Source organism: Mobula birostris, chromosome 28 (genome assembly GCF_030028105.1).
Source record: "Mobula birostris isolate sMobBir1 chromosome 28, sMobBir1.hap1, whole genome shotgun sequence".
Lineage (NCBI taxonomy): Eukaryota > Metazoa > Chordata > Chondrichthyes > Myliobatiformes > Myliobatidae > Mobula > Mobula birostris.
This window is the reverse complement of record NC_092397.1, coordinates 26,815,827-26,842,521: the sequence shown is the minus strand read 5'-3', so window position 1 is coordinate 26,842,521 and position 26,695 is coordinate 26,815,827. Positions and strand designations below refer to the sequence as shown.

Sequence of the window (26,695 nt, the reverse complement as noted above, 5' to 3'; positions counted from 1 at the left end):
TCCTGTCCGGGAGTTTCATCTCCAGTCCTGTTGCTACTCCTCAGCTGTAGCCACGGCTTGTCCTCGCCTAGTTCTGGAGACGGAGTCCGAGTCAAGTCCCAGGTTCTGGGTCGTTGCCCAGTTTCTGGCTCGTAGTCCAAACCCAAGCCTCGAAAAAAAACACAGCCATGTCCAGTCCTGTAGCCACATCATGTCCTCACCTTGTTTCAGGGTCCGAGCCAGAGTCAAGACCCAGGTTCTAGGTCAGTCACCAGACTCTGACTCGGAGTCCAAGCCCAGGCTCCTAGTTCGCTTGTCCTGGTTCCGGTAAACTAGTCAAGTCCTAACCCAAGGCTGTGTTCTTCTCCCAGCTCCTAGTTTGCATCCAGTCACGTCCCTAACTCTAGTCTCTAGCCATGTCCAGTTCTTAGTAATTCAGTGTCTATGTCTTGCATTTGGGTCCGCTCCCAGCACCCCCACCATGACAAAACAGTCCAGCCAGACTTGGACCCAGCGACACAAACACTGTCGTTTAACACTCGCTATCGTGGGTTCTTTCTTGTCGAATGCCCCACCCCCACCCACTCAAATATTCAATACTTTGGGAAGCGTTTTGGGTCTCCTGAAGGCTCCCATTAAGCGGGGAATGCTGTCATTGCCTGGTCCCTGAAATCCACATTCCGGTTCATGGTCCGGTCCATGTTCCTTATTCCAGGTATTCCGGTTTTCTCCACTTTCTTTTGAGGCAGCTGAATCTCGTTTAGCTGGCCTCGTAAACAACTTCAGGATTCAGTCTCTGGCTGCTGGATTGCTCCTGTCCATACCTCCTGACTGAATCCCGTCTGTTGCCTCGCCTGAACCCTTGCCTCGCCTGAAATCTTGCCTCGCATTGCCTCGTCTGAAGCCTTGCCTCGCCCTGCCTCGTATGAAGACTTGCCACGCCTTGCCTCGCCTGAAGCCTTGACTCGTCTGAAGCCTTGACTCGGCTTGCCTGGTCTGAAGCCTTACCTGGTCTGAAGCCTTACCTGCTCTGAAGCCTAGCCTCGTATGATGCCTTGCGTCGCCTTGACTCGTCAGAAGCCTTGCGTCGACCCAAGCCTTGCCTCGTCCGAAGCCTTGCCTCGCCTTGCCGCGTCTGAAGCCTTGCCTCGCCTTGCCTCGTCTGAAGCCCTGCCTCGCCTTGCTTCGTCCAAAATCTTGCCTCGCTTTGCCTCGTCTGATGCCTTGCCTCTCCTTTGCTCGTCTGAAACCTTGCATCCCGTTGCCTCGTCTGAAGCCTTGCCTCGCGTTTCCTCGTCTGAAGCCTTGCCTCGCACGTAACGGACGCCTGCACCGCTCTCAAATTTAATCGCCGGAGCAAGATAAGGATCTGTCTATCGTTCTTTTGAACTGCCTCTGTGTTCACGCCTTTACTTGGTGGGACTGGCCGCTGGCCGCTAACTAGTGTTGGGAACCCTCTGTATCCACGCCTTCTTTAGTTAGTTCCGGGCGTCTGCCACTGCCTTGTGCTGGGAACCGTCTTGTCATATTCTGTGCTATGTATATGAGTCCCGGCCCGACGTCCTGTTTCGAAATAGGGGACCCGGTTCTGTGGTCCATGTTCCTGTCTCTCCCTTGACCAAGGTTTTGCGTTCCTGTCTCTTCCTCGACCAAGTCAAGGCTTCGGGTTCTCGTGCAGTTCTAGCCACGTCCAAGAACCTTGTCCTGTCCAAGCCTGGACTTTGTGTTTTCGCCTTGTCCGTGAGTCTCGCCCAGCCCAGGAGTAACTTGCCAGCCCGGTGCTGGGGTTCCCTCGTCCCGCGCTGGGGTTCCCTTGTCCTGACAAGGAGTGTCACGTCCAATCCTGTTGCTAGTACTTGTCCTGTAGCCTTGTCCTGTCCTCGCCTAGTTTCAGAGTACGAACCCGAGTCAAGTCCCAGGTTCTGGGTCCTTGTCCAGTCTCTGTCTTGGAGTCCATACCCAAGCCTCGAAGAAACCCGAGTCATGTACAGTTCTGTAGCTACGTCATGCCCTCGCCTAGTTCCGGGGTCCTTGTCCAGGCTCTGGCTCGGAGTCCATGCCCAGGCTTCTAGTTCGAAGTTCCGTGTCCTGGTTCCGCTATCCTAGTCAATTCCTAGCCCAATTCTGTGTTCTTGTATCCAGCTCCTAGTCTGCATCCAGTCACGTCCCCAACTTTAGCTGTCCGGCTCCGCTCAGAAGAGCACCTACCTCTTGAATTTTCTAGTTTACATGGAGATACATACTCTCGGGGTCCTCCGAGAGGGTGAAAGAATGATGGACCCAATCGGACGGATACAGTTAATTACAGGGAACGACTACGACCAAGAGCTAGGATAAGAGGCTCTGAGTGTCCAGAGTGTTGGCGTGGGAGAGCGTTTCCCAGCACCAAAGGTTTACGAGTCTACCAAGCAAAGTTGAAGTGCTAGTCCATCCCAATGGATGAAGATGAGATTTCTTCACCAAGCACAGATGATGTGGTCTTTTCAACCACTGATTCACAAGCCACGACGATTCGCTCTGGACAGAGTCATCATACTCCAGGTCAGACGAGCGATAACACAGGTCAGGTTTCAGACCACAGTACCCAGGTAGATTCTTTGCATGATGGCGGTGGTGAGGAGGTAGAGAAGATGAGGAAGATCAAGTGGCCAGTAATGGCAGATGAGAAGGCTTGGCGTGTATTTGGTCGGGATATCAGCATGATGTTGGAGAACACTCACAAGGGAACATCAAAGAGAAAGTTAGAATTGATGGGCAATATGATTTACGATGTTGGAAAGTACAGGTTTGGTTTGGTTTGGTTGAGTTGAAGAAAACAAAGCCTACTCAGCAACCAAGCAGGCGCCAGAAGGAGATTAGTAGGTTCAGGAGAGAGTTTAGATCGTTGAGACAGAGGTGGAAGGTAGCAAGCTGATCTCCGAGAGCATTTTCGAATGAAGTTAGCTTCACTCCGTCGTGCAGAGTCAGAAGGTAAAAAGAGAAAGAAGAGAGAGAAGGCAAGAAAGTCGTTTTTTGAGAACCCTCACGACTTCACAAAGAAACTGTTTGAACAAAGTAAGAGCGGGCAGCTTAACATCTGTCAACAAGAACTTGAGGATCACCTGGCAAGCACTTACTCTAACGAACAGCAGGAGGCTCCTTTGCTTGACATTTCAGGGCTTGTGAAGCCTACCGAGCCAGGAGTGAAGTTCGATCTGTCAGAACCCAAACTGGCAGAAGTCGAGCGGTTCATCAGAAAGGCAAGGTCAGGTTCAGTGCCAGGACCTAATCAAGTGTCGTATAAGGTGTTCAAGAAGTGTGAACAGCTGAGGAAATGTTTGTGGAGATTGTTAAAGGTGGTGTGGAGACAAGGTGTTGTTACTTTGTCATGGAGTGAGGCTGAAGGAGTATACATCCCGAAGGTAAAGAATTCTTCTACATTGAATCAGTTCCGACCAATTTCACTCCTGAATGTAGAAGGGAAGATTATGTGTGGCATTCTGGCAGAAAGACTATCTTCATTTGTGATTGAGAATGGATTAGTAAATACATCTGAGCAGAAGGCAGGAATACCAGACTTCCCAGGATGTCTTGAACATTTTAGTATGATATGGCAAACCATCCAGGAGTCAAAAAGGCTGAGAAGAAACCTGGGTGTAGTTTGGCTTGATCTGGCAAATGCATATGGTTCTGTGACCCATGTACTGATTGGGTTTGCGATGGATTTCCTACGGATTCCTGCTAAGGTGTGGAACTTTGTTATGCAGCACTACAACAATTTCCGGATGAGGTTTTCCACTCAGCAGTTTACAACTAGGTGGCAGAGCTTGGATGTTGGTATCCCAATGGGATGTTCAATATCACCCATCCCTTTCGTGTTAGCCATGGAGGTTATTGTGAGGGCTGTAGAATCAGTGGGACGAGGTGTCGCACTTGATGGTGGAGAGGAGTTACCACCAATACGAGCGTTCATGGATGATCTTACACTTCTGGGTCCCAGCACGGAGGCAGTGCAAAATGTACTATCTAGACTCGAGAAGCTAATGGATTGGGGAAGAATGAAGTTCAAGACCAAGAAGTCAAGGAGCCTTGTTCTTAGGAGAGGAAAGCCGGTTGACTTTCATTTCACCCTTTGTTGTGAGGAGATTCCATCCATTCAGAACCAACCAGTTAAGAGCCTCGGGCGATGGTACACAGAGGAGCTGAGAGACACCAAGAGGGTTCAAGAGACAGAAGAACAGATCCGCAGAGGTCTGATGTCTGTTGACAAGTGTAGCTTGCCTGGCAAGTTGAAGTTGTGGTGCTTGCAGTACGGACTGATGCCATGGATAATGTGGCCGCTAACTGTTTATGAAGTGGCAATGTCCCACGTTGAGGCAATGGAACGGAAGATCAACAAGTATGTGAAGAAGTGGCTTGGAGTACCGAGCAGCCTCATCAATGTTGCAATCCACAGTAGCCAGACAAAGGTTACCATCCCAGTGCAATCCCTTGTTGAGGAGGTCAAGGTAGCCAAGGTAAGATCATTCTTGATGCTTCGAGACTCAAAAGGCCCTGTCATCAAGAACACCCAGCTGGATGTGAGATCAGGCAGGAAGAGGTCAGCCCGTGTAGCAGTTGATGAGAGAGAGAGTCCAGATTGAAGCACAAGAAGACGGTTGGGGCTATCCAGCTAGGCCGCCAGGGACTTGGATGGACAACCCACAAGTGGTGGTCATCTTCTACAGGTAAGGAGCGCCGTGAGCTTGTAACACAAGAAATACGAGAGGTAGAAGAGGAGAGGAGGTTAACTAAAACAGCTGGCCTGGCCAAACAAGGGGCTTGGACCCGCTGGGAAAGTGTTGAACAACGACACCTATCTTGGATTGTTCTGTGCAGATGGAACAGCTCCGCATTTCTTTTTTTTTATGCAGAGCAGCGTACGATCTGCTCCCGACACCTGCCAACCTCAGCACCTGGTATGAAGATAAGCAGACAGGTGTGCTGCTTGTGGCGAGGAGGGAACGCTTCAACATGTCTTGAGTGCATGCGGAGTCAATCTTTCCAGCGGCATGTACACTTGGAGACAAAACAACGTTCTCAAAGTTGTAACAGAAGCGGTTGAGCAGAGAGTACTGCAGCACAACTTATCTCATGCCCCATGCTGCACAGAACATCGTATATCATTTGTGAAAGAAGGCTCCAAGTCAAGGGTGTACAGCATTGGCTCACGATCAAGCATATTTTCTTCAGCCAATGATTGATGTGTCAAGGCCGATCTGGACGGGAAACGCAGTTTCCTGGAAAACAGCTTTCACAACATTGCATCCAGATATAATTGTATGATCTGACACCAGTAGAGAAGCGGTTATTGGTGAACTCACAGTCCGCTGGGAAGACAACATCGATGAAGCCCATGAGCGCAAGTTAACCAAGTATGCAGAATTAAGATCAGGGTGCAGAGACAGAGGGTGAAAGGTCTCATGCTATCTATTCGAAGTAGGCTGCCGTGGTTTTATTGCGTTCACTCTCCAGAAGTGGCTGCGTGACCTTGGCTTCACTAGAAGTGAGATCAAGTCAACCAGCGGGGCTGTAGCTGAGGCAGCAGAGAAAGGAAGAGCATGGGTTTGGATCAAGTATGTCCAGAGGGGCAGATAGTCAGACAGTGTATACATATCTTGCAAACCCTTCAGTAGTTGCATAGACACCTGAAGAGCAGACTATCGGTTGGATGGAAGTGACCAACAAATCTGATAGAGGCAGATGCCGAGTTGTTAAGCTCACCAGTGGTACGTGGTGCTTTAGCACTGCTGGCCCACAACCTCGAGGGAGTCTTGATCATAAGCGGGCCGAAACTCCTGAAGACAGGTGGCAGATCGACTGATGATCCCACTGGTGATAGCACAGGACAGTTAACATCTTAGTCCACGTGTATTTTGTAACTCTAGCCATATCCAGTTCCTAGTACTTCAGTGTCTCTGTCTTGCACTTGTGTCCGCTCCCAGCGCTCCCACCATGACAAATTTACCTGGGTGTACAAGTTTTTTTTTTCTGTAATAATGAGACACTTCTGTAAAAAAACAATGGCACTGCAATTCAAGCACACTGAGCTGCCAGAGCACAACACTGGTCAGTGAAAGCACAGAGCAGTTAATGACTCTAATACAACTACAAGGATTTAAGAAAATGTATTACCATTGATCCAGAACAGGGCAGAATAGAGGTACAAACATCATAACAACCTCAACACTGCTCTGTGGTGCCACAGACTTCAAGCACCAGCCTATTTGCTCGACAGATAAAGACATGAACAACCCCAGATCGCACTGTAAATTCACAGCCGAACGCAGACCACACTCATCCCGTTGTGTACACCAGTCACCTGCAAAACTGCAAGAACACTGACCTGCACAAACCAGCTCTGGACTGCATGGACACTGCCCGCTTTAGCTACAGCACTGCACAGCAGGGAGGCGGACAAATAGAAACCAAAAATGCACTGCAGGGACACAAATTGCTGCAACTCAGCCTGGTGAGCAAGGCCAGGATGAAACTCTGGTATAAACATGCCGTGCATTTACGACTGTCCAAGAACAATCAGTTGTGGACTACAGGGACAAAGAACTTCACAATATCTAGACCTTCACATCCACGATACAGATCTATAAAACTCTCAGCACTGTGCAGTGAGCGCACAGCAATTTACACACCCGGCACTTCACCGTTAAACTCTAGTACTATCCCAGCAATTCAAGGACAGAGACCTGCACAACTCTCATAATGGACTGCAGTTCATGGACTCTATCTACCCGCTCCCTCCCAGTGGGCATTTTCCAGGATGTAACGTAGAATTGATAAAGCAGTATTTTGAGATGTTGTGTGTTTCAATTTCCAACTATTTTCAAAATGCCAGCAGGAGAAAGATGAACAGAAATGTAGGTGGGCTATTGGAAAGATGTAACAGCAACAGTGTAATGTGTGACTACAATTTCCCCAATATTGACTGAAATTCTTCAAGTGTGGAAGTTTAGAGGAACAAAATTTGTTGGCATCGTGGAAGGATTTGCCAGGTTTTACAGCCTATACACTGTCCGATTCAGCAGATTTAGTATGTTGTCTAAAACTTAGACACACTTCTATCGGTGTATAGTGGAGAATCTCCTGACTGGATACATCATGGTCTGGTATGAAAGCACCAATGACATGAAAGTAATGGGAAATGAAAAGTTGTGGATGTAGCCAGCCTATCAGAGGTAAAGCCCTCCCCGCCGCTGAGCACATCTGCAAAGAGCGTTTTTACAGAAAAGCAGCATCCATCATCGAGTAGCGCATTATCCAGAGGATGCTTGCTTCTCGATGCTGCCATGAAGAAGGCGTTACAGGAGCCTCAGGTCCCACAACACCAGGTTCAGGAGTAGTTATTATCCCCCAATGGTCGGGGTTTTGAAGCAGAGGGGATAATTTCACACAACCCAACAATGAATTTACATTCAGGGACAACACAACTCATGTTCCCGATATCTACTTCATATTATATCATCATTCATTCTGTTTTCTGTTTATTCACACAATTTGTTGTTCTTGTTGTCACCCAGTTCTGACACGGCCCAAATTCCGGTTCAGGGACATTTGTTTTGTAGTGGCAGATGAGGTTTACAAGATGCTCACCAGAATAGAAAGCATATTCTATGTGGACGGTTGGACAAATTTGTGCAGTTTTTACTTTCCTCTGGAGCCATGGTGAGAGGAGATGAGATGGAAGGTTATAGATTTGAAAGACATTGATTAAGCAAATGTTCCTTTTATCCAGACAGAAATCACCAGTTATGAAAGGGATGCATTTAAGGCAAAAGAGTGATGCTCAGAGGAGGTTTTGTTGTCACACACAGGATGTGGCGGATAATTAGAATGTACTGCCAGGCATGTTGGTAGAGACCATCATATAGAGGTTGTTAAGAGTCTCTTAGATAGGGACATGAATATGCGGAGATAGCAGGATATGGATATTCCGTAGGGAAAAGGAATTATCTTAATTGAACTTTCACTTAGTATCTTAATTACTTCAGCTCACTACTATGGGCTGAAGTGCTTGTTCCCATATCGTACTGCAGTATATTGTGAGTCATCATCACGAGAGAAAATCTAATGGGACCAAAATCAAATATCATCAGGTCCCAACATACTGCAGTCCATAAGAGTGGGGGGCTCCAGGCATAAACTGCCATGTTTGTCCTTAAGTGGTCCTGTCCTCTCTCTACTATACTGTTGTTTTCTGTGTCTGCATCAGACCAACTTGTACACATTGATACCTCTGAGTGAAGATATTTCTGGTACAGCACACTCTTCTGATTCACAGTGTGACTTCTTGCTTGCTTCCTGTATGTTCCTCCAAGACCCGCCCCAATTTCATTTTCCTTTTCTTTTTAAATCTTTATACTCAATTAGTACACAAAAGGTAAAACCTATAGCAAGCAATACATTGTTACAATATAGATATACAAAAACATATTAATATAAAAAATGCAAACAACGTAAGTTAGTTACAAAATAACGAGGCAATATAGTTGTATACTGGTTTTCCATATATGTCAATAAGGAGGGGGAAAAAAACTAAAAAAAAAACACAAAAAAACTGCCGTGCAACTAAGCTACAAAGCAAAGCAATGGGCTAACTATGTAGACTGAAACAAATTAAACAATCACGTCCTCAAACCCGACCTCCAATAATAACAGATAAAATCCACGAAGGGAGTGTATATATGATCAGAGGGGGAAGAAATAATTACATTAAATGAAAATATTGAATAAAAGATCTCCAGGTCTGTTCAAATTTAACCGAAGTATCATAAAGATTACTTGTGATTCTCTTCCAAATTTAGAAACAGTATCGTTTGAGAGAACCAAAAAAAAAAAAACGTAGTTGGGGCATTAATCTCCTTCCAATGTTGTAGAATGCATCCTTCCGCAATTAACGTAAGAAATTTAATCATTCTACGCGCTGAGGGGGATAAATTACTAGAAGTTTTAGGTAATCGAAAGATAGCAGTAATAGGATGGGGAGAAATATCACTATTCAAAACATTTGAAATAATATTAAAAATGTCTTTCCAAAAAGTTTCCAGAGTAGGACAAGATCAAAACATGTGAGTCAAGGAAATATCTCCCCATGACAACTATCACAGAGACGGTTATTATGAGAATAAAAAACGAGCTAATTTATCTCTAGACATGTGTGCTCTATGGACAACTTTAAATTGAATTAAGGAGTGTTTGGAACAGATAGACGAAGCATTAACCAGTTTTTAAATATGAGCCCAGTCATCCGCCAAGATAGTAAGGCCCAATTCCATTTCCCAGTTAGTCTTAATCTTATCGAATGGAGCTATCCTCAGTTTCATGATGGTATTATAATTAATAACCATTACACCTTTCTGACACCGGTTGAGTTTAATGATAGCGTCTAAAATATTTGTAGGGGGTAACGTCGGAAGGGAAGAAAGTATGGTATTTAGGAAATTTCTAACTTGCAAATATCTAAAAAAAAATGTGTTCTTGGCAAATTGCATTTGTTAGATAACCGTGCAAAACACATAAGGGAACCATACGAAAATAAGACCAAAAACCGTTATATACCATTAGTCTTCCAAATTTGAAAGGCACGGTCCGTAGAGGAGGAGAGAAACATATTTTGCCAATAATAGGAATCGCTAGCACAAATTGATTAAGATCGAAAAATTTTCGGAATTGAAACCAGATGCGTAAGGTATGTTTAACTATCGGATTGCAAACCTGTTTATAGCTTTTCAAATCGGAAGGAAGGGAAGAACCTAATAGCGAGCCAAGTGCATAGCCTTGAACAGAATGTAATTCCAAAACTACCCATTCAGGAATGGATGGTATATCTTGGTTAAGTAACCAAAATTTCATTTATCGAATATTAATTGCCGAATAATAAAATCTAAAGTTAGGTAATGCCAAGCCTCCATCTCTCTTAGCTTTCTGTAGATGTATTCTACCCAATCGCGGGTTTTTATTTTGCCAAATAAATGAAGAGATTTTAGAGTCTACTTTATCAAAAAAGGATTTTGGAAGAAAAATCCGTAATGCCTGAAATATATATAAACATTTTGGCAGAATAAACATCTTAACAGCATTAATACGACGAGTCAAAGTTAAATAAAGTGGAGACCATTTAAAGGAAAGTTGTGTAATGTGGTCAATTAAGGGTAAGAAATTAGTCTTAAATAAATCCTTAAGTTTACAGGTAATTTTAATCCCAAGATATGAAAGCTGATTATTAACAAATCTAAACGGCAGGTTCTGACATAAGGGAACTTGCTTATTACTGGGGAAAAGTTCACTCTTATTAAGATTTAATTTGTATCTTGAAAAAAAGACTAAATTGTGCTAATAAATCTAAAGCTGCTGGTATTGATTTTTGAGGATTAGAAATTTATAAAAGTAAGTCATCAGCATAAAGTGAGACTTTAACCCACAAGTTGTACCAATAATGTTAGGAGATTCTCGAATAGCAATTGCAAGAGGTTCTAATGCTGTATCAAATAATAAAGGGCTAAGAGGACAACCTTGTCTAGTACCTCGAAAAAGAGGAAAAGAAGGTGAGTTTACAGTGTTAGTACGAACCGAAGCCATAGGAGAACGGTATACCAATTTGATCCAGGATATAAATTTCGGGCTAAAGTTAAACATTTCAAGCACCTTAAATAAGTAGGGCTATTCGACCCTATCAGAGGCTTCTTCAGCATCTAGGGAAATGACGCATTCAGGATCGTTTTTTGACGGGGTATAGACAATATTTAAAAGTGTACGAATATTATAAAAAGAGTAGCGATTCTTAATAAAACCCGTTTGTTCTTCCGAAATAATATAAGGAAGTGTTTTTTTCTAGTCTATTTGCTAATAACTTGGAAAAAAAAAATCTCAGAGTCAACATGTAACAAGGATATTGGTCTATAAGATGCATGATGAGCGGGGTCTTTCTCCTTCTTTAATATTAAAGAGATCGATGCTCTATAAAAGGATTCTGGTAGTATACCAAGTTCTAATGAGGCCTCCAGAACCCTAAGTAACCAGGGGACTAATGAGGGTGCGAAAGATTTATAAAATTCCACGGTAAACCCTTCAGGGCCAGATGCTTTCCCTGAGTTCATAGAAAAAAATAATATTCTTAATATTATCAGTAGTGTAAATAAGTTTCTAACATAGAAGATATATCTTGTGTAATCTTAGGGAAGTGAAGGTTATCTAAAAAGTCACACATATGTTCAGAATCTCGTGGAGATTCTGATTGATATAAAGAAGAATAAAAATTTTTAAAAAATGATTAATCTCAGCTTGATCAAACGTCAGTTGGTCTTTTTGATTATAAAACTGATTAATTTGAAATTTAATGGAGTTAGTCTTCAACTGATTAGCCAACAGTTTAGCAACTTTGTCACTATGTATATAAGATTCGCTTCTTGTCTTCATTAATTGATTTGCAATAGGGAACGAAAGTAATAGTCTTTTCCATTTGAAGTTCAGTTCGCTGTTTATACAGCTTCTCAAATGGAGCTGTAGCATATTTCTCATCTATTTCCCTAATCTTGTCCACAAGAACCAACTCTTCCTTCTTCAACCTTTTTCCTCAAAGCAGCAGAGTACGAAATGATCTGGCCACGAATATAAGCTTTAAAAGTATCCCAAAGGCTGTTCATGGAAATATCCTCTGTACTGTTAATTGTAGAAAAAAAAGATCAACCATCCGAAATGGTTATAGAGTCATATTCACATTTAACCACAGAAGAAATAAGACGAGAGTCAATTAAAAAAAAAATCAATCCTTGAGGAAGAGTACTGAACATGTGAAACAAAAGAGAAGTCTTTTTCCTGGGGATGCAAAAACCGCCAAATATTCGTCGACCCAGACTCTGAGAGAAATGAATTAATCAAGTTTGCGGATTTATTGGGTACTGTCTGTATAGGGGCCGAACGGTCCAATAATGGAGATAAACAGGTATTAAGATCTCCGCCCCAGATTAGTTATAACTCAGTTAAATTCGAGAACAAATTAATTAACGATTTATAAAATTCCGGACAGCCGAATTTGGAGTATAAACGTTAACCAGAACTACCTTTTTATTAAAGAATAAACCACTAAGCAGTAAAAAAAAAATCCACCATTCGGATCAGAGATAATATCCTGTTGCACAAATGTAATTCAGGGATCTCTTATGATAGAAACTCCTCTATTTTGGCATTGGAATTCGAATGACATTTTTAGCCTTCCATCTATACCCATCTATAAATTTGCTGATAATACAATCATTGTTGATAGAATTGCAGGTGGTGACGAGAGGGCGTACAGGAGTGAGATATGCCAACTGCTGGAGTGGTGTTACAGCAACAACCTGGCACTCAACGTCAGTAAGACGAAAGAGATGATTGTGGACTTCATGAAAAGTAAGACGAAGGAACGTATACCAATCCTCATAGAGGGATCAGAAGTGGAAACAGTGAGCAGTTTCAAGTTTCTGAGTGTCTTTGAGTATCTAACCTTGTTCAAACACATCGATACCGTTATAAAGAGGGCAAGATAGCAGCTATGCTTCATTAGACCTTGAAGAGATTTGGTATGTCCAGGAATACACTCAAAAACATCAGTTGATGTACCGTGGAGAGCATTCTGGCAGGCTGCTTGACTCTCTGGTATGGAGGGCTATTGCACAGGACCGAAAGAAGCTGCAGAGGGTTGTACATTTAGTCAGCTCCATCTTAGGAACAAGCCTACAAGTACCCAAGGAGCAGTGTCTCAGAAAGGCAGCATCCATTATTAAGATCCTTCAGCACCCAAGGCATGCCCCTTTCTCACTGTTACATCAGGTCGGATACATAGAAACCTGAAGGCACACACTCAGTGATTCAAAAATTGTCATGGTCCGGTCCGTGAAGTCCGCATTCCGGTTTACGGTCCGGTCCATCGACCCCTGTTCTAGGTTTTCCTGTCTACGCTGTTTCTCCTCCTGTTTAGCACTAATTGAGGCAGCTGATTCTCGTGGGGGCTGGCTGCATAAATACCTCCAGAGACCGGAGCGTGCCTGCTGGATTGTTCTTGTCCTTACTCCTTGTATCCCTGCCCCTGCCTTCTGTTGAAGCCTTGCCTTGTCTTGCCAGTAACTGTCGTCTCGCCTGAAGTTCTTGTCTCGCCTTGCATTGCCTGCAACCTTGCCTTGTCTTGCTGGTAACTCTCGCCTCGCCTCGCCTGAAGTCTTGTCTTGGAGCCACCCCGAACCCTAGCTGCCTTCCTGTCACTTGCTTCCGTCGGGTAAGCCAGGCCAGATTGCCGTTATTCTGCGGTGGGCCCTGTCCCTTCCTGCCCCTTGACTCTGTCGGGTTAGCCAGGCCAGATTGCCGTTGCCCTGAGGTGGGTTCTGCCCCTTCCTGTCCCTCGCCGCCGTCGGATATGTCAGGCCAGTTTGCCGTTACCCTGCGGTTGGTTCTCTCCCTTCCTGTCCTTCGCCTGCGTCGGGTGGAGATCCGCGTCCTGCCCAGGTGAGCCGCGCCCTGCACAGGCGTACGCGCCCTGCCCAGGAGGAGCTTCAAGACCCCAAGCCTCGAGCCTCGCCCCAAGCAAACCTTCAAAACCCCAAGCCAATCTTCAAGACCCCAAGCCTCAAGCCTCTAGTCTCAAGCCTCGCCTCAAGTCTCTGGTCTACAGCCTCGCCTCAAGTCTGAAGATTCCAGCCTCGTCCTGCCTGCCAGCCAAGTGTCGTCCTTGCCTAGTTGTGGGTTCAGAGCTAGAGGCAAGACCCAGGTACTGGGTCCTTGTCCAGTCTCTAGCTCGGCGTGCAAGCCTGGGCTCGGAGATGTCTTGTCCAGTCCTGTTCTGGGTTCCCGGTTTTCGTGACCATGTCCTAGCCCTCACCCTGTATCCTAGTCCTGTCCCTAGAACTTCAGTGTCTGTGTCCGTTCCAGCCACCACCGTATGACAATAACAACTTCTTCTCCTCTGCCATCCAATTCCTAAATTCATATTAAACCCCTGGGCACCATCTGACTTGTTTTAATAGATGGTATTTACATTTTTTGCACAATTTCTAATCTATTCAACATGTGTACACTGTGATTTACCTTTTTATTTATTTATAGATTGATTTATCATTCCTTCTCTTGTTCTATATTATGTTTTGCATTAAACTGCTGCTACTAATTAACAAATTTCACGTCACATGCCGTTGATAATAAACCTGATTTTGATTCGTCCACCTGCGTGTCCAGACTTATCTCGCTCAGCTCATTTCCGAATAACATCTCAAGTATGTCCCCTCACTGGTGGACCATCTACATGCTGTTTCTGGAAACCTTCATGAATACACCTAACAAATAGTGCCTCATCCAAGCCTCAGGTGGTGAGGAAGTGCAAGTCATTCTGGAGATGATTCACCAACTAGTGTATTCTATTGTTTTACATCAGTCAATAACCTGCTGACATATCTGTTTCACTCTGTTACTGGTTATTATAAGGCTTACTGTATTACACGTTTCTTATTGCTGAGTCCCTCCACATTGTCTAACTGGTTGAGCTTCCGGGATGAACTCGAGCTTGTGACATTCTGCCTCATCAACAGTGCAGCTCCCCAACCACTTTTAGCTCCCTCTGGACTCTCTGAATCATCTAAATGCTGGAATATTTATATACCAGTCCTGACCTTCTTCCAACCAGATCTCTGTAATGGATGAATCACTGCGCCGTGTATAAATGCAGGATCTAGCTACGTCTGCCTTAGCTGTTTTACACCCTACACTGAAATGAACTCACTTTTACCGTTCGGTGCCACTGTCCACATTAAGGTGACCCCATTTTTGATTTCCTTAAGGTTTTCTTTGACCTCACCACTACCTTCCACCAATGTAACCTACTGACCTGTAGCTCTGGATGCCAACATATCCTCCAGATGCCACTTGATAGAAATCATCGGACTGGCTCCAGAAAGATTCCCTGTAAGAATATGATTTAAACTTCGGTGTAATCCATCCTCCCCATACCGGGGACCCCAATGGTGGGTGTTCCTGATGCCTGCCCTCCCGTACAATATTGTTAGCCACACATTTCAGTGAACCAGCATAAGATCCCGTACGTCGCAGGCATGTGGCGTCTAAAGAAATCCTGAAATCACCACCATAGAGTTTTTATTTTTTAACTTACTGCTCACCTACCTAACTTTTCTTTGCAGGAACGTGTCTCTCTGTTGTTAGTTCTAATAAGGACCATGACATCTGGCTGCTCATCCTACCCTTTCAGAATGGTCTGTACCTTCTCAGAGACATCCTTGGTCATAGCGTGATGAAGGTAAAGCACTTTCCTGCAATCTCACTCATTTACACACATATTCCTGTCTGTATATTCCGGCTAAAGAGTTTGCTGCATGTCATTCATATCCTGCTATTTACTGTAAATTCCAAACTTATCTAGTAGCCTTTTTGTAAGGATAGTTGTTTTAAAATTCATTCCGTATTCATTTTGATTCAGATCTGGTTTGCGTTCGCAAACAAAGGAGACTGCACACGTGTTTAAACAAAACACTTTATTAGATCTCGCACGGTTTTAGTACAGAAAGGAAAACAGATATCTACAATAGTAGCAGTACATGAGTCAAAATAATTCTGATCATCCACCACACACACAAGCTGATCTCAGTGTTCGAGGGAAACAGATCGGACAATGTCATGCAGCCTGTTCTGTCTCTCCCCTTCCCCTTCTCTGTCTCTCTCTGTCTCTCCTTCTCTCCATCGCACTGTCTCATCACCTCTCTCCCCCTCGCGATGACTCCTTCTCACGCTCCTCCTCGCTCACACCCTGTCACTCGTGCGCTCTCCCTTGCAACCTCTTACTAGCGATGTCTCATTCGCCCACTATCCTTCGCGCCCTCAGCCTTCGAGATGTCTCCTTCTCGCGCTCACTCCTTTTCATTCGTCCTCACTATCTCTCTCTCTGTGTCCCTTCCTCCCACCCATCTCTTCGAGCGAAATGTCTGCCTCTCTCGCTTTCCTTCGCGCTCACTCTCGCGCCCTCTCTCTCAGGTACTCTACATTGTGTCTCTCTTTCTCTATCCCTATATCTCTCACAGAGCTGCAAGTGAAGGTTATGTCCTCCTAAGTGAAGACAGAACCAAAGTAGTTATTCAACTGGTCTGCTATGTCCTTGTTCCGCATGATCAATTCATCTGTTTCTGACTGTAAGGGATCTACATTTGTGTTAACTAATCTTTTTCTTTTCACATATCGAAAAAGCCTTTTACAATCAGTTTTTATGTTCCCTGCCTGCTTTTTCTCATGATCTTTTTTCCCTTTCCTAATTAAGCCCTTTTTCCTCCTCTGCTGGACTCTGAATTTCTCCCAGTCCTCACGTGTACCGCTTTTTCTGGCTAAATTGTATGTTTCTTCTTTGGAATTGATACTATCTCTAATTTCCCTTATCTGCCATGGGTGCACTACCTTCTCTGGTTTATTCTTTTGCCGAACTGGGATGAGCAATTATTGCAGTTCATCCATGCGATCTTTAAATGCTTGCCATTGCATATGCCCCGTCAATCCTTTAAGTACCATTTGCAGGTCTATCCTAGCTAATTCACGATTCATACCTTCAAAGGTACCTTTCGTTAAGTTCAGAACCTTTGTTACTGAATTGACTATATCACTCTCCATCTTAATGAAGAATTCCACCATACTATGATCACTCTTTCCAAAGGGGCCTCGCACGACATAATTGCGAACTAATCCTTCCTCATTGCTCAATACCCAGTCTAGAATGGACTGTTCTCTAGTTGGTTCCTCGACATGTTGGTTCAGTAAAATGTCCCGCATACTTTCCAAGAAATCCTCTTCCTTAGCACCCTTACCAATATGGTTCACCCAATCTATATGTAGATTGAAGACACCCATTATAACTGCTGTTCCTTAATTGCACACATTTCTAATTTCCTGTTTAATGCCATCCCCAACCTCACTACTACTGTTAGTTGCCCTGTACACAACTCCCACCAGCGCTTTCTGCCTCTTAGTGTTATGCAGCTATATCCATATCAATTGCACATCCTCCGGCTTATGTCCTTCCTTTCTATTGCGTTAATCTCCTCTCTAACCAGCAATGTCCCCCCACCTTCTTTTCTTTCATGTCTATGCCTCCTGAATATTGAATATCTCTGTATGTTGAGCTCCAATCCTTTGTCACCCTGGAGCCATGTCTCTGTGATCCCAACTATATCATATTCATTAATAACAATCTGCACTTTTAATTCATCCACCTTGTTACGAATGCTCCTTGCATTGACACACAAAGCCTTCAGGCGCGCTTTTACAACACTCTTAGCCCTTATACAATTATGTTGAAAAGTGGCCCTTTTTGATTTTTGCCCTGGATTTGCCGGCCTGCCAATTTTACTTTTCACCTTACTACTTTTTGCTTCTACCCTCATTTTACACCCCTTTGTCTCTCTGCACTTGTTCCCATCCCCCTGCCACATTAGTTTAAATCTTCCTGAACAATAGTAGCAAACTCTTCCCCTAGGACATTGGGTCCAGTCCAGCCCAGGTGTATACCGTCCTGCTTGTCTCACTTCCTCCGGAACTGGTTCCAGTGCCCCAGAAATTTGAATCCCTTCCCCTTGCACCATTTTCAAGCCACATATTTATCTGAAATATCCTCCTATTTCTGCTCTGACTCTCACGTGGCACTGGTAGTAATCCAGATATTATTACCTATGTGGTCCTACTTTTTAGTTTATCTCCTAACTCCCTAAATTCACCTTGTACGACCTCATCCCGTTCTTCATCTATATCGTTGGTACCTATGTGCACCGCGACCACTGGCTGTTCACCTTCCCACTCCAGAATGTCCTGCAGCAGCTCAGAGACATCCCTGAACTTTGCACCAGGGAGGCAACATCCCCTCCTGGAGTCCCCTAGAAATGATGGGTTGAATATTCTAGTGCATCCCCCTATGGTCCTGTGTCCACTAATGATCTGAAATACTCAGACTGGTCTCCAGGAAACAGCTGATTTTGTCATGGTCCGGTCCGTGAAATCCTCATTCTGGTTCACGGTCCGGTTCAGGTTCCTTTTCTGGTATTCTCCAGATTCTGTTGAGGCAGCTGATTCTCGTTTGGCTGGCCTCATAAATAGCTTCAGGATTCAGCCTCTGACTGCTGGATTGTTGCTGTCCATACACCCTGTCTGAATCCTTGCTGTTCCCCTTCCTTCTATGCCCCGTCTGATGCCTTGTCTCACCTTGCCTCGTCTTGCCTCGTCTGAAGCCTTGCCTCGCGTTTCCTCGTCTGAGGCCTTGCCTCGTCTTGTCTCGTCTGAAGCCCTGCCTCGCCCGTAACCTTCGCCTGCACCACTATCAAATTCAATCGCCTGAGCAAGATAAGGAACTGTCTATCATGGTTTTGAACTGTCTCTGTACCACGCCTTCACTAGGTACGTCTGTCCGCTTGCCGGTACCTAGTGTTAGGAACCGTCTTGTTATATTCTGTGTTCTGTCTATGAGTCCCGGCCCTACGTCCTGTTTCCAAAGTGGGGTCCTGGTTCTCTGTTCCATGTCCCTGTCTCTTCCTTGACCAAAGCTCTGCGTTCCTGTCTCTTCCTCGACCATGTTATGGCTTCGGTGTCTCGTCCAGTTCTAGCCATGTCCAAGAATCTTGTCCTGTTCAAGCCTCGGCTTTGTGTTCACATTTTGTCCATGTGTCTCGCCCTGCCCAGAAGAACCTTGCCCAACCCTGTGCTGGAGTTCCTTCGTCCTGTCCTGGGGTTCCCTTGTCCTGTCCAAGTGACCAGTAGTCTCACGTCCAGTCCTGTTGCTAGTACTTGTCCTGTAGACACGTCCTGTCCTCACCTATTTCTGGAGTCCGAGCGCGAGGCAAGTCCAAGGTTGTGGGTGCTTTCCCAGACTCTGGCTCGGAGTCAATACCCAAGCCTCGAAGAAGCCCAGGTCATGTCCAGTCATGTAGCCACATCATGTCCTCGACTTGCTCCGGAGTCCGAGCCCGAATCAGGACCCAGGTTGTGGGTCCTTGTCCAGACTCTAGCTCGGAGTCCAAGCCCAGGCTCCCAGATTGAAGTTCCTTCTGCTGGTCCTGCATCCAGTCACGTCGCTAACTCTAGTCACTAGCCATGTCCAGTTCATAGTACTTCGGTGTCTGTGTCTTGCAATTGGCTCCGCTCCCAGCGCCCCACCATGACAAATTTACCTAGGTGTAGAGGGTATTTTTTTTTCTGTAATAATGAGACACTTCTGTAAAAACACTGGCACTCCATTCCAAGCTCACTGAGCTGCCAGAGCACAACACTTGTCAGTGAGAGTACAGAGCAGTACACGACTCTAATACAAGGATAATGATTTATGAAAATATATTACTATTGATCCAGAGAAGGGCAGAATAAAAGAACAGACATCATAACAATCCAACTCTGCTCTCTGATGCCACAGAATTCAAGCATTAGCCCATTTGCTCTGCAGATAAAGACATGAAAATCCCCAGAATGAACTGTAATTTCACAGCCGAACGCAGATCACACTCATCCCGTTGTGTACAGCAGTCACCTGCAAAACTGCACGAACACTGACCTGCACAAACCAGTTCTGCACTGCATGGACACTGCCCGCTTTAGCTCCGGCACTGCACAGCAGGGAGGCGGACAAGTAGAAACCAAAAAATGTACTGCAGGAACACAGACTGCTGCAGCTCAGCATGGTGAGGGAGGCCAGGCTGAATCTCTAGTATAAACATGCCCTGCATATGAGACTGTCCATGAACAATCAGTGGTGGACTACAGGGACAAATAATTTCACAATATCTAGACAATCACATCCACGATACAGACCTATAAAATTCACAGCACTGTGCAGGGAGCACACAGACATCTACACACCCTGCAATCCGCCGTTAACCTCTAGTGCCATCCCAGCAATTCAAGGACAGAGGCCTGTACAACCCTCATAATGGACTGCAATTCATGGACTCTGCCTACCCCCTTCCTCCCAGTGGGCATTTTTCCAGGATGTAACGTAGAATTGATTAAGTAGTATCTTGAGATGTTGCGTGCTCCAATTTCCAACTATTTTCAAAATGCCAACAGGAGAAAGATGAAGAGAAATATAGACAGGTTATTGGAAAGATGCAATAGCAACAGAGGAGCAGATTTAATATGTTGTCTAAAACTTAGACAAACATTTATAGGTGTATAATGGAGAATCTCCTGACTGGATACATCTCGGTCTGATATGGAAGCACCAATGACATGAAAGGAATTGGAAATGAAAAGTTGTGGATGCAGCCAACCTATCACAAGTAAAGCCCTCCCCGCCGCTGAGCACATCTGCAAGGAGCGTTTTCACAGAAAAGCAGCATCCGTCATCAAGGACCCCATTATCCAGATGACGCTTGCTTCTCGATCCTGCCATCGGGAAGCGTTACAGGAGTCTCAGGTCCCACAGCACCAGCTTCGGGAATAGCTATTATCCCTCAACGAACAGGGTTTTCAAGTAGAGGGGATAATTTCACATAACCAGCAATGAACATATATTCAGGGACAACACAACTCATGCTTCCGATATCTACTTCTTATTTATTGTCATTTATTTTGCTTTTTTGTTTATTCACACAATTTGTTGTCCTTGTTGTCACCCAGTTCTGACATGCCCAAATTTGGATTGAGAGACACTTGTTTTGAGGTGTGCAGATGAGGTTTATAAGAATGCTCACCAGAATAGTAAGCCAATTCTATGTGGACTGCTGGACAAACTTGTGCAGTTTTTTTTTTTTCCTGGAGCCATGGTGAGAGGAGATGCGATGGCAGGTTATAGTTCTGAGAGACATTGATAAGCCAGAAGTACATTTTAGCCAGACAGAAATCACCAGTTAAGAAAAGGATAAATTTAAGGCAAAAGGGCGAAGTTCAGAGGAGGTTTTGTTGTCACACACATGGAGTGGTGGATAATTAGAACGTACTGCCAGGCAGATGGTAGAGACCAACATATGGAGGTTAATAAGAGCCTCTTATATAGGCAGATTAATATGCGGAAATATCAGGGAGATGGATATCCTGTAGGCAAAAGAAATTAGCTGAGGTGAACCTTTACTTAGTAGCTCAATTACTTCAGCACACTATTACGGGCTGAAGTGCCTGTTCCCATGTCGTACTGTAGTATATTCTGAGTCATCACCACGACAGAAAATCTAATGGGACGAAAAGCAGATATCATCAGGTCCCACGATACTGCAGTCGGTAGGAGTGGGGGGCTCCAGGCATAAACTGCCACGATTTTCCTTGAGTAGTCCTGTCCGTTCTACACTATACTGCTGTTTTCGGTGTCTGCATAAGACCAAATTTTATTCATTAACAATGCTGACTGAAGATATTTCTGGTACAGCGCGCTCTCCTGATTCAAACTGTGACTTCTTCCTTGCTTCCTGTATGTTCCTCCAAGACTCTGCCCAATTTCATCGTCCTAAAGCTTACATATAACACCTCTTATATGTTTAAACAAACACAATATTTCTCATCACATTAAATTCCTTCAGGACCCTGTCCTTCTCTACCTTACTGACAGGGACAGGGAACGCCTGAATTATGACCAGTTGGACTGTAAGTCACTCTTACGTGTCATACTTTTACGGTTAACCAGTAACATCGGCTCCCAGACTACTCCCTATAATTCCTCCACAATCTACTACAAATTGCCATCCACAACTTTATAGCTCCGCATTTAATACCATCATTCCCACAATGCTGATTGAGAAGTACCAGAACCTCCGCCTTTGTACCTCCCTCTGCTATTGGAGCCTGGACTTCCTAACCGGAAGACCACAATCTGTGCAGATTGGTAATAGCATCTCCTCCTTGCTGGCGATCAGTGCTGGTGCACCTCAAGGGTGTGTGCTTAGTCGATTGTTCTACCCTCTATGTACCCATCTATAAACTTGCTGATAATACAATCATTGTTGATAGAATTACAGGTGGTGACGAGAGGGCGTACAGGAGTGAGATATGCCAACTAGTGGAGTGGTGTTGCAGCAATAACCTGGCACTCACCGTCAGTAAGACGAAAGAGATGATTGTGGACTTCAGGAAAGAAAAGACGAAGGAACACATACCAATCCTCATAGAGGGATGAGAAGTGCAAAGAGTGAGCAGTTTCAAGTTTCTGGGTGTCAAGATATCTGAGTATCTAACCTGGTTCCAACATATCGATACAGTTATAAAGAAGGCAAGATAGCAGCTATACTTCATTAGAGTTTGAAAAGATGTCTTATGTCCACAAATACACTCAAAAACTTCAGTTGATGTACCGTGGAGAGGATTCTGACAGGCTGTTTCACAGTCTGGTATGGAGGGCTACTGCACAGGACCGAAAGAAGCTGCTGCAGAATGTTGTACATTTAGTCAGCACCATGTTGGGCACAAGCCTACAAAGTACCCAAGGAGCAGTGTCTCAGAAAGGCAGCATACTTGATTAAGGACCTTCAGTACCCAAGGCATGCCCTTTCTCACTTTTACCATCAGGTCGGAGATATAGAAACTCGTAGGCACACACTCAGTGATTCAGTAATAGCCTCTTCCTTTCTACCATCCGATTCCTAAATTGACATTGAACCCCTGGACACTATCTGACTCGTTTTAATATGTAGTATTTCTGTTTATTTCACAATTTTTCATCTATTCAATATATGCGTATTTATTTATTTATTTATTTATTGGCTTACTAGTTATTTTTTGTTCTATATTGTGGTTTGCATTAAATTTCTACTACTAATAAACAAATTTCATGTCACATGCCGTTGATAATAAACCTGATTCTGATTCGTACACCTGAAGATTCAGACTTATCCTTCTCAATAACCACCAGAAAAACTCCAGATTTATAATCCGCAAATGTTTCTCAATGAAAGCCCAATTTTCTCTCTTGGCTCATTTCCCACTAACATCTCAAGTATGTCCCCTCCTTAGTGGACCATCTACATGCTCTTTCTGGAAACTTTCATGAATACACCTAACAAATAGTGCCCTATCCAAGCCTCAGGTGGTGAGGAAGTGCAAGTCATTCTGGAGAGGTGATTCACCAACTAGTGTATTCTATTGTTTTGCATCAGTTAATAACCTGCTGACGTATCTGTTTCCCTCTCTTACTGGTTATTATAAGGTTTACTGTATCACACTTTTCTTATTCCTGAGTCCCTCCACATTGTCTTACTGGTTCAGCTTCCGGGATGACCTCGAGCTTGTGACATTCTGCCTGATCAGCAGTGCAGCTCCCCAACCTCTTTTAGCTCCCTCTGGGCTCTCTGAATCATCTAAATGCTGGAATATTTATATCCCAGTCCTGACCTTCTCTCACCCAGATCTCTGTAATGAATGAATCACTGTGCCGTGTATAAATGCAGGATCTGGGTACGTCTGCGTTAGCTGTTTTACACCCTACACTGACATAAACTCACTTTTGCCGTTCGGTGCCACTGTGCTCATCTTGACGTCCGTTAGGTGTTCTTTGACCTCATCTCTACCTTTCACCAATGCAACCTACTGACCTGTAGCTCTGGATACCAACATATCCTCCAGATGGCACTTGATAAAAATCATCAGGGTGGCTCCAGCACGATTCCCTGTGAGAATATAATTTACCCTTCAGTAATCCATCCTCCTTATACCGGAGAGCCCAATGATGGGTGTTCCTGATGTCTCATTCGCTCACTATCCTTCGCGCCCTCAGCCCTGGAGCTGTCTTCTTCTCGAGCTCACTCCTTCACAGTCTCATTCACTCTCACTATCTCTCTCCCCCTCCCACCCCTCTCTCCTACCGCGATGTCTGCTTCTCTCGCTTTCCCTCACGCTCACCCTCGCGCACACTCTCACCCTCCTGCTCACTCTCGCGCCCTCCATCTTGCGCGCTCTTCCTCGCGCCCCCTTTCTCGCGAAGTCTCGGTCACTTTCTCTCTCTCCCACCGTCAAATGTGACGCTGTCTCCTTCTCACGCTCACTGCTTCACGATATCTCATTCTCTCCCTCTCTCTCTCTCTCTCTCTCTCTCTCTCTCTGTCTCTCTCTCTCTCTCACTCTCTCTCTCTCTCATTCTCTCTCTCTCTCTCTCTCTCTCTCTCTCTCTCTCTCTCTCTCTCTCTCCCACCGTCAAACGTGACGCTGTCTCCTTCTCACGGTCACTCCTTCACGATATCTCATTCTCACTCTCTCTCTCTCTCTTCTCTCTCTCTCACTCTCTCTCTCTCTCACTCTCTCTCTCTCTCTCTATCCCTGTATATCTCACCGAGCTACAAGTGAAGGTAATGTTAAATTGTCTTCAATTGTGTAAAAAAAAAAATAGATGTTTTCTGTTACATAAAGATAGTTCAAGGTGGCAATGAGGAGGGAAACCTCCAGGTAGAGAAGGAGGTGAAAAGAGGGTGAAGGAAAAGACGGGTTGTGACGGAAGCACGACTGCTTGATACAGGCGAAAAAAATATTCAAGAACAGGCAGTTCTGTCAGAACCGGGAAGCAGGGTAAACTGGTTCGCCTCAAGCTTCAATTTAACACGGCAGGACGTGAGGTGTAAAGAGGATTTCTCTGGGAAGGTGAGGCCAGTGATGCCGTCGTGATCAGTTTTAAACAGCTGACTTGTCACTCTAAGCAACACACACAAAATGGAAAGGACTGAACAGTTGACAGGTTTCTGATAAAGGATGTTGGCTCGAAACGTCGACAATTTACACTATTCCGTAGATGCTGCCAGACCTGCTGAGTTCCTCCAGTATTTTGTGTGAGAACCATCATCAGGATCTGATTTTGTGTTTGTTATTTTGAATTGCGCCCACGTGCAGATTTTCTCGTGTTTGTTTTGTAACTCTGTTCACCACATTGTTTCCATTTACCCACAGTGGGGAGCTAGAATAGGCCGTATGAAAGCAGCTAAATAGTAACACTTTACAGCGTTTATTTCTAACGTTTCAGGAGTTTCAAAATCAGATTCAGTGCGTATTTCACCGCATTATTTAGTTCCTCTCGGAATTTCCTCTGAGAAAGGACATAAATACACGTGTTGGTGCAGGAACTGAGAATCTGCAGCATTATCGATGCTTGGTCTGTGACGTAACGGGGATCCGTGACAGAATTAGAAAAACTCATTTTAATCCAGCTATAGATAGAAAATACCACCAGTGTTCCCCACAACAATATGAAACTACCGGTTATGCTGAAGAGCAAAACGATGGATTTGCGTCGGTTCTCCATCTCCTGGTCCTTGTCATTCTCTCCACTCTTTTGTCCCCGGAGTCCCCTGCGGGCTCGACTGGCCGCTAGAATCCGCCTGACAGTCAGAATATTGAACAGCAACATCAGAATGAAAGGGGCGAAAGGGTAGAAAATGCGGTGAAAAATGTAAAATGCGGCCCATGAGGTAGAGTTTGTGAAGCTCGGTGTTAAAACACAATACCAGGAAACACCATCAATTGTTTCCCCAGACTTGTACACAAAGCCCCAGGGTACAGTCTCCAAACAGGCCAGCACACTCACTGTCCCGATAACCACAGCCGCCGTTCTCTCGGTGCAATATTTTGTTTTCAGCTTCTCACAGCAAATAGCCACAAATCGATCGCCGGTGAAAGCGACAGTCAGCCAGACTGAGGTCGCAGTGCTCGCAAACATCAACCAAGTGACGGGTCTGCATACAGCAGTAATGAGCAGGAATGATCGGGGAAAATAAATCTCAGCAGTCCACTTCAGTAGCGGATTCGAAATAACGACCAGGAAATCGGCCGCTGCCATTCCCACAAGGTAGAGAGTGATACATTTGGAGAGACCGCACTTTCCCCGGGACAGGATCACAATCGCCATCAAGTTCGCTGGAAGAGAGAGCAGTTTGAGAAAAGCCAAACATGAGCCAATTCTGCAGTTTGAGCCAATCCTGTAATATTTCCACTTAATTGTTGCATTTAGTGGCGGGAGGGCCGAGAGAGGGTACAAGTGAGAAAATACTGATCAGAAGCCAGTGCAGCAGGTTCAGAGGATCCTGTGATATTTCCATTTTGTTGTTGAATTTAGCGGTGGGAGGGTCGAGACAGCGCACAGAGCTGGCGGGGACAGAGAAAAGTTTACACAGTAAAATAATTTGAATACGGATTACTTACTGTGACCGAAATGTGAAATGTCAGTGGAAAGCTAAAACTGAGTAACTACCTCCTCAGAGTCAATACTGGATGGAACATTTTTTACCGGTGCCTTCCGCGTCTCGTTCGGACGCTGATGGCGGGATTTCTCAATTAGACAGTCAAGGCGATCACTGTCAGCGACAGAACCGCTGAAGAACGGAACAAAAACAGGAAATACTGGAAACGTTAATTCGGGTAAAACAGAATATGTGGGAAAACAGTTAAAACATTTCTCCTCAGAAGTGTTTGCGGATAGATCCCAGACACGTGTGTTAACTGCTTTCTCTTTCTGTACAAGCTGCTTGGGTTTCGTGTTTATTGTGTTGTCCATCAACTGCTTTATATTCAGCGATATTGCACACAGTTATTAAAATTCCAGAACAGGTTCGTGAAACATCATGGACCTCCAGACATTTGCTAAAGTGTCACTGCCAGTCGATGGTTTGAACATCGCACCGAACTCAGTCAATCGCTCATATACAAATACGGACAATCAATAGTTAGAATGTCCGCGGGCTCTTTCAACACAATATTTACAAATGCTGTGCAGCTGCTAAAATAC

At 44.7% G+C, this 26,695-nt stretch overlaps 1 protein-coding gene across 1 annotated transcript in view; it reads left to right on the top strand.

The window, feature by feature from the left end:
- The window catches only part of LOC140189165 (uncharacterized), a 315,492-nt gene that overhangs the window by 180,665 nt on the left and 108,132 nt on the right, over positions 1-26,695 (top strand). The window contains exon 2 of the mRNA XM_072245862.1: positions 12,676-12,690. Coding sequence (XP_072101963.1) covers positions 12,676-12,690 — 15 coding nt within the window. The remainder of the gene's footprint in view (positions 1-12,675; positions 12,691-26,695) is intronic.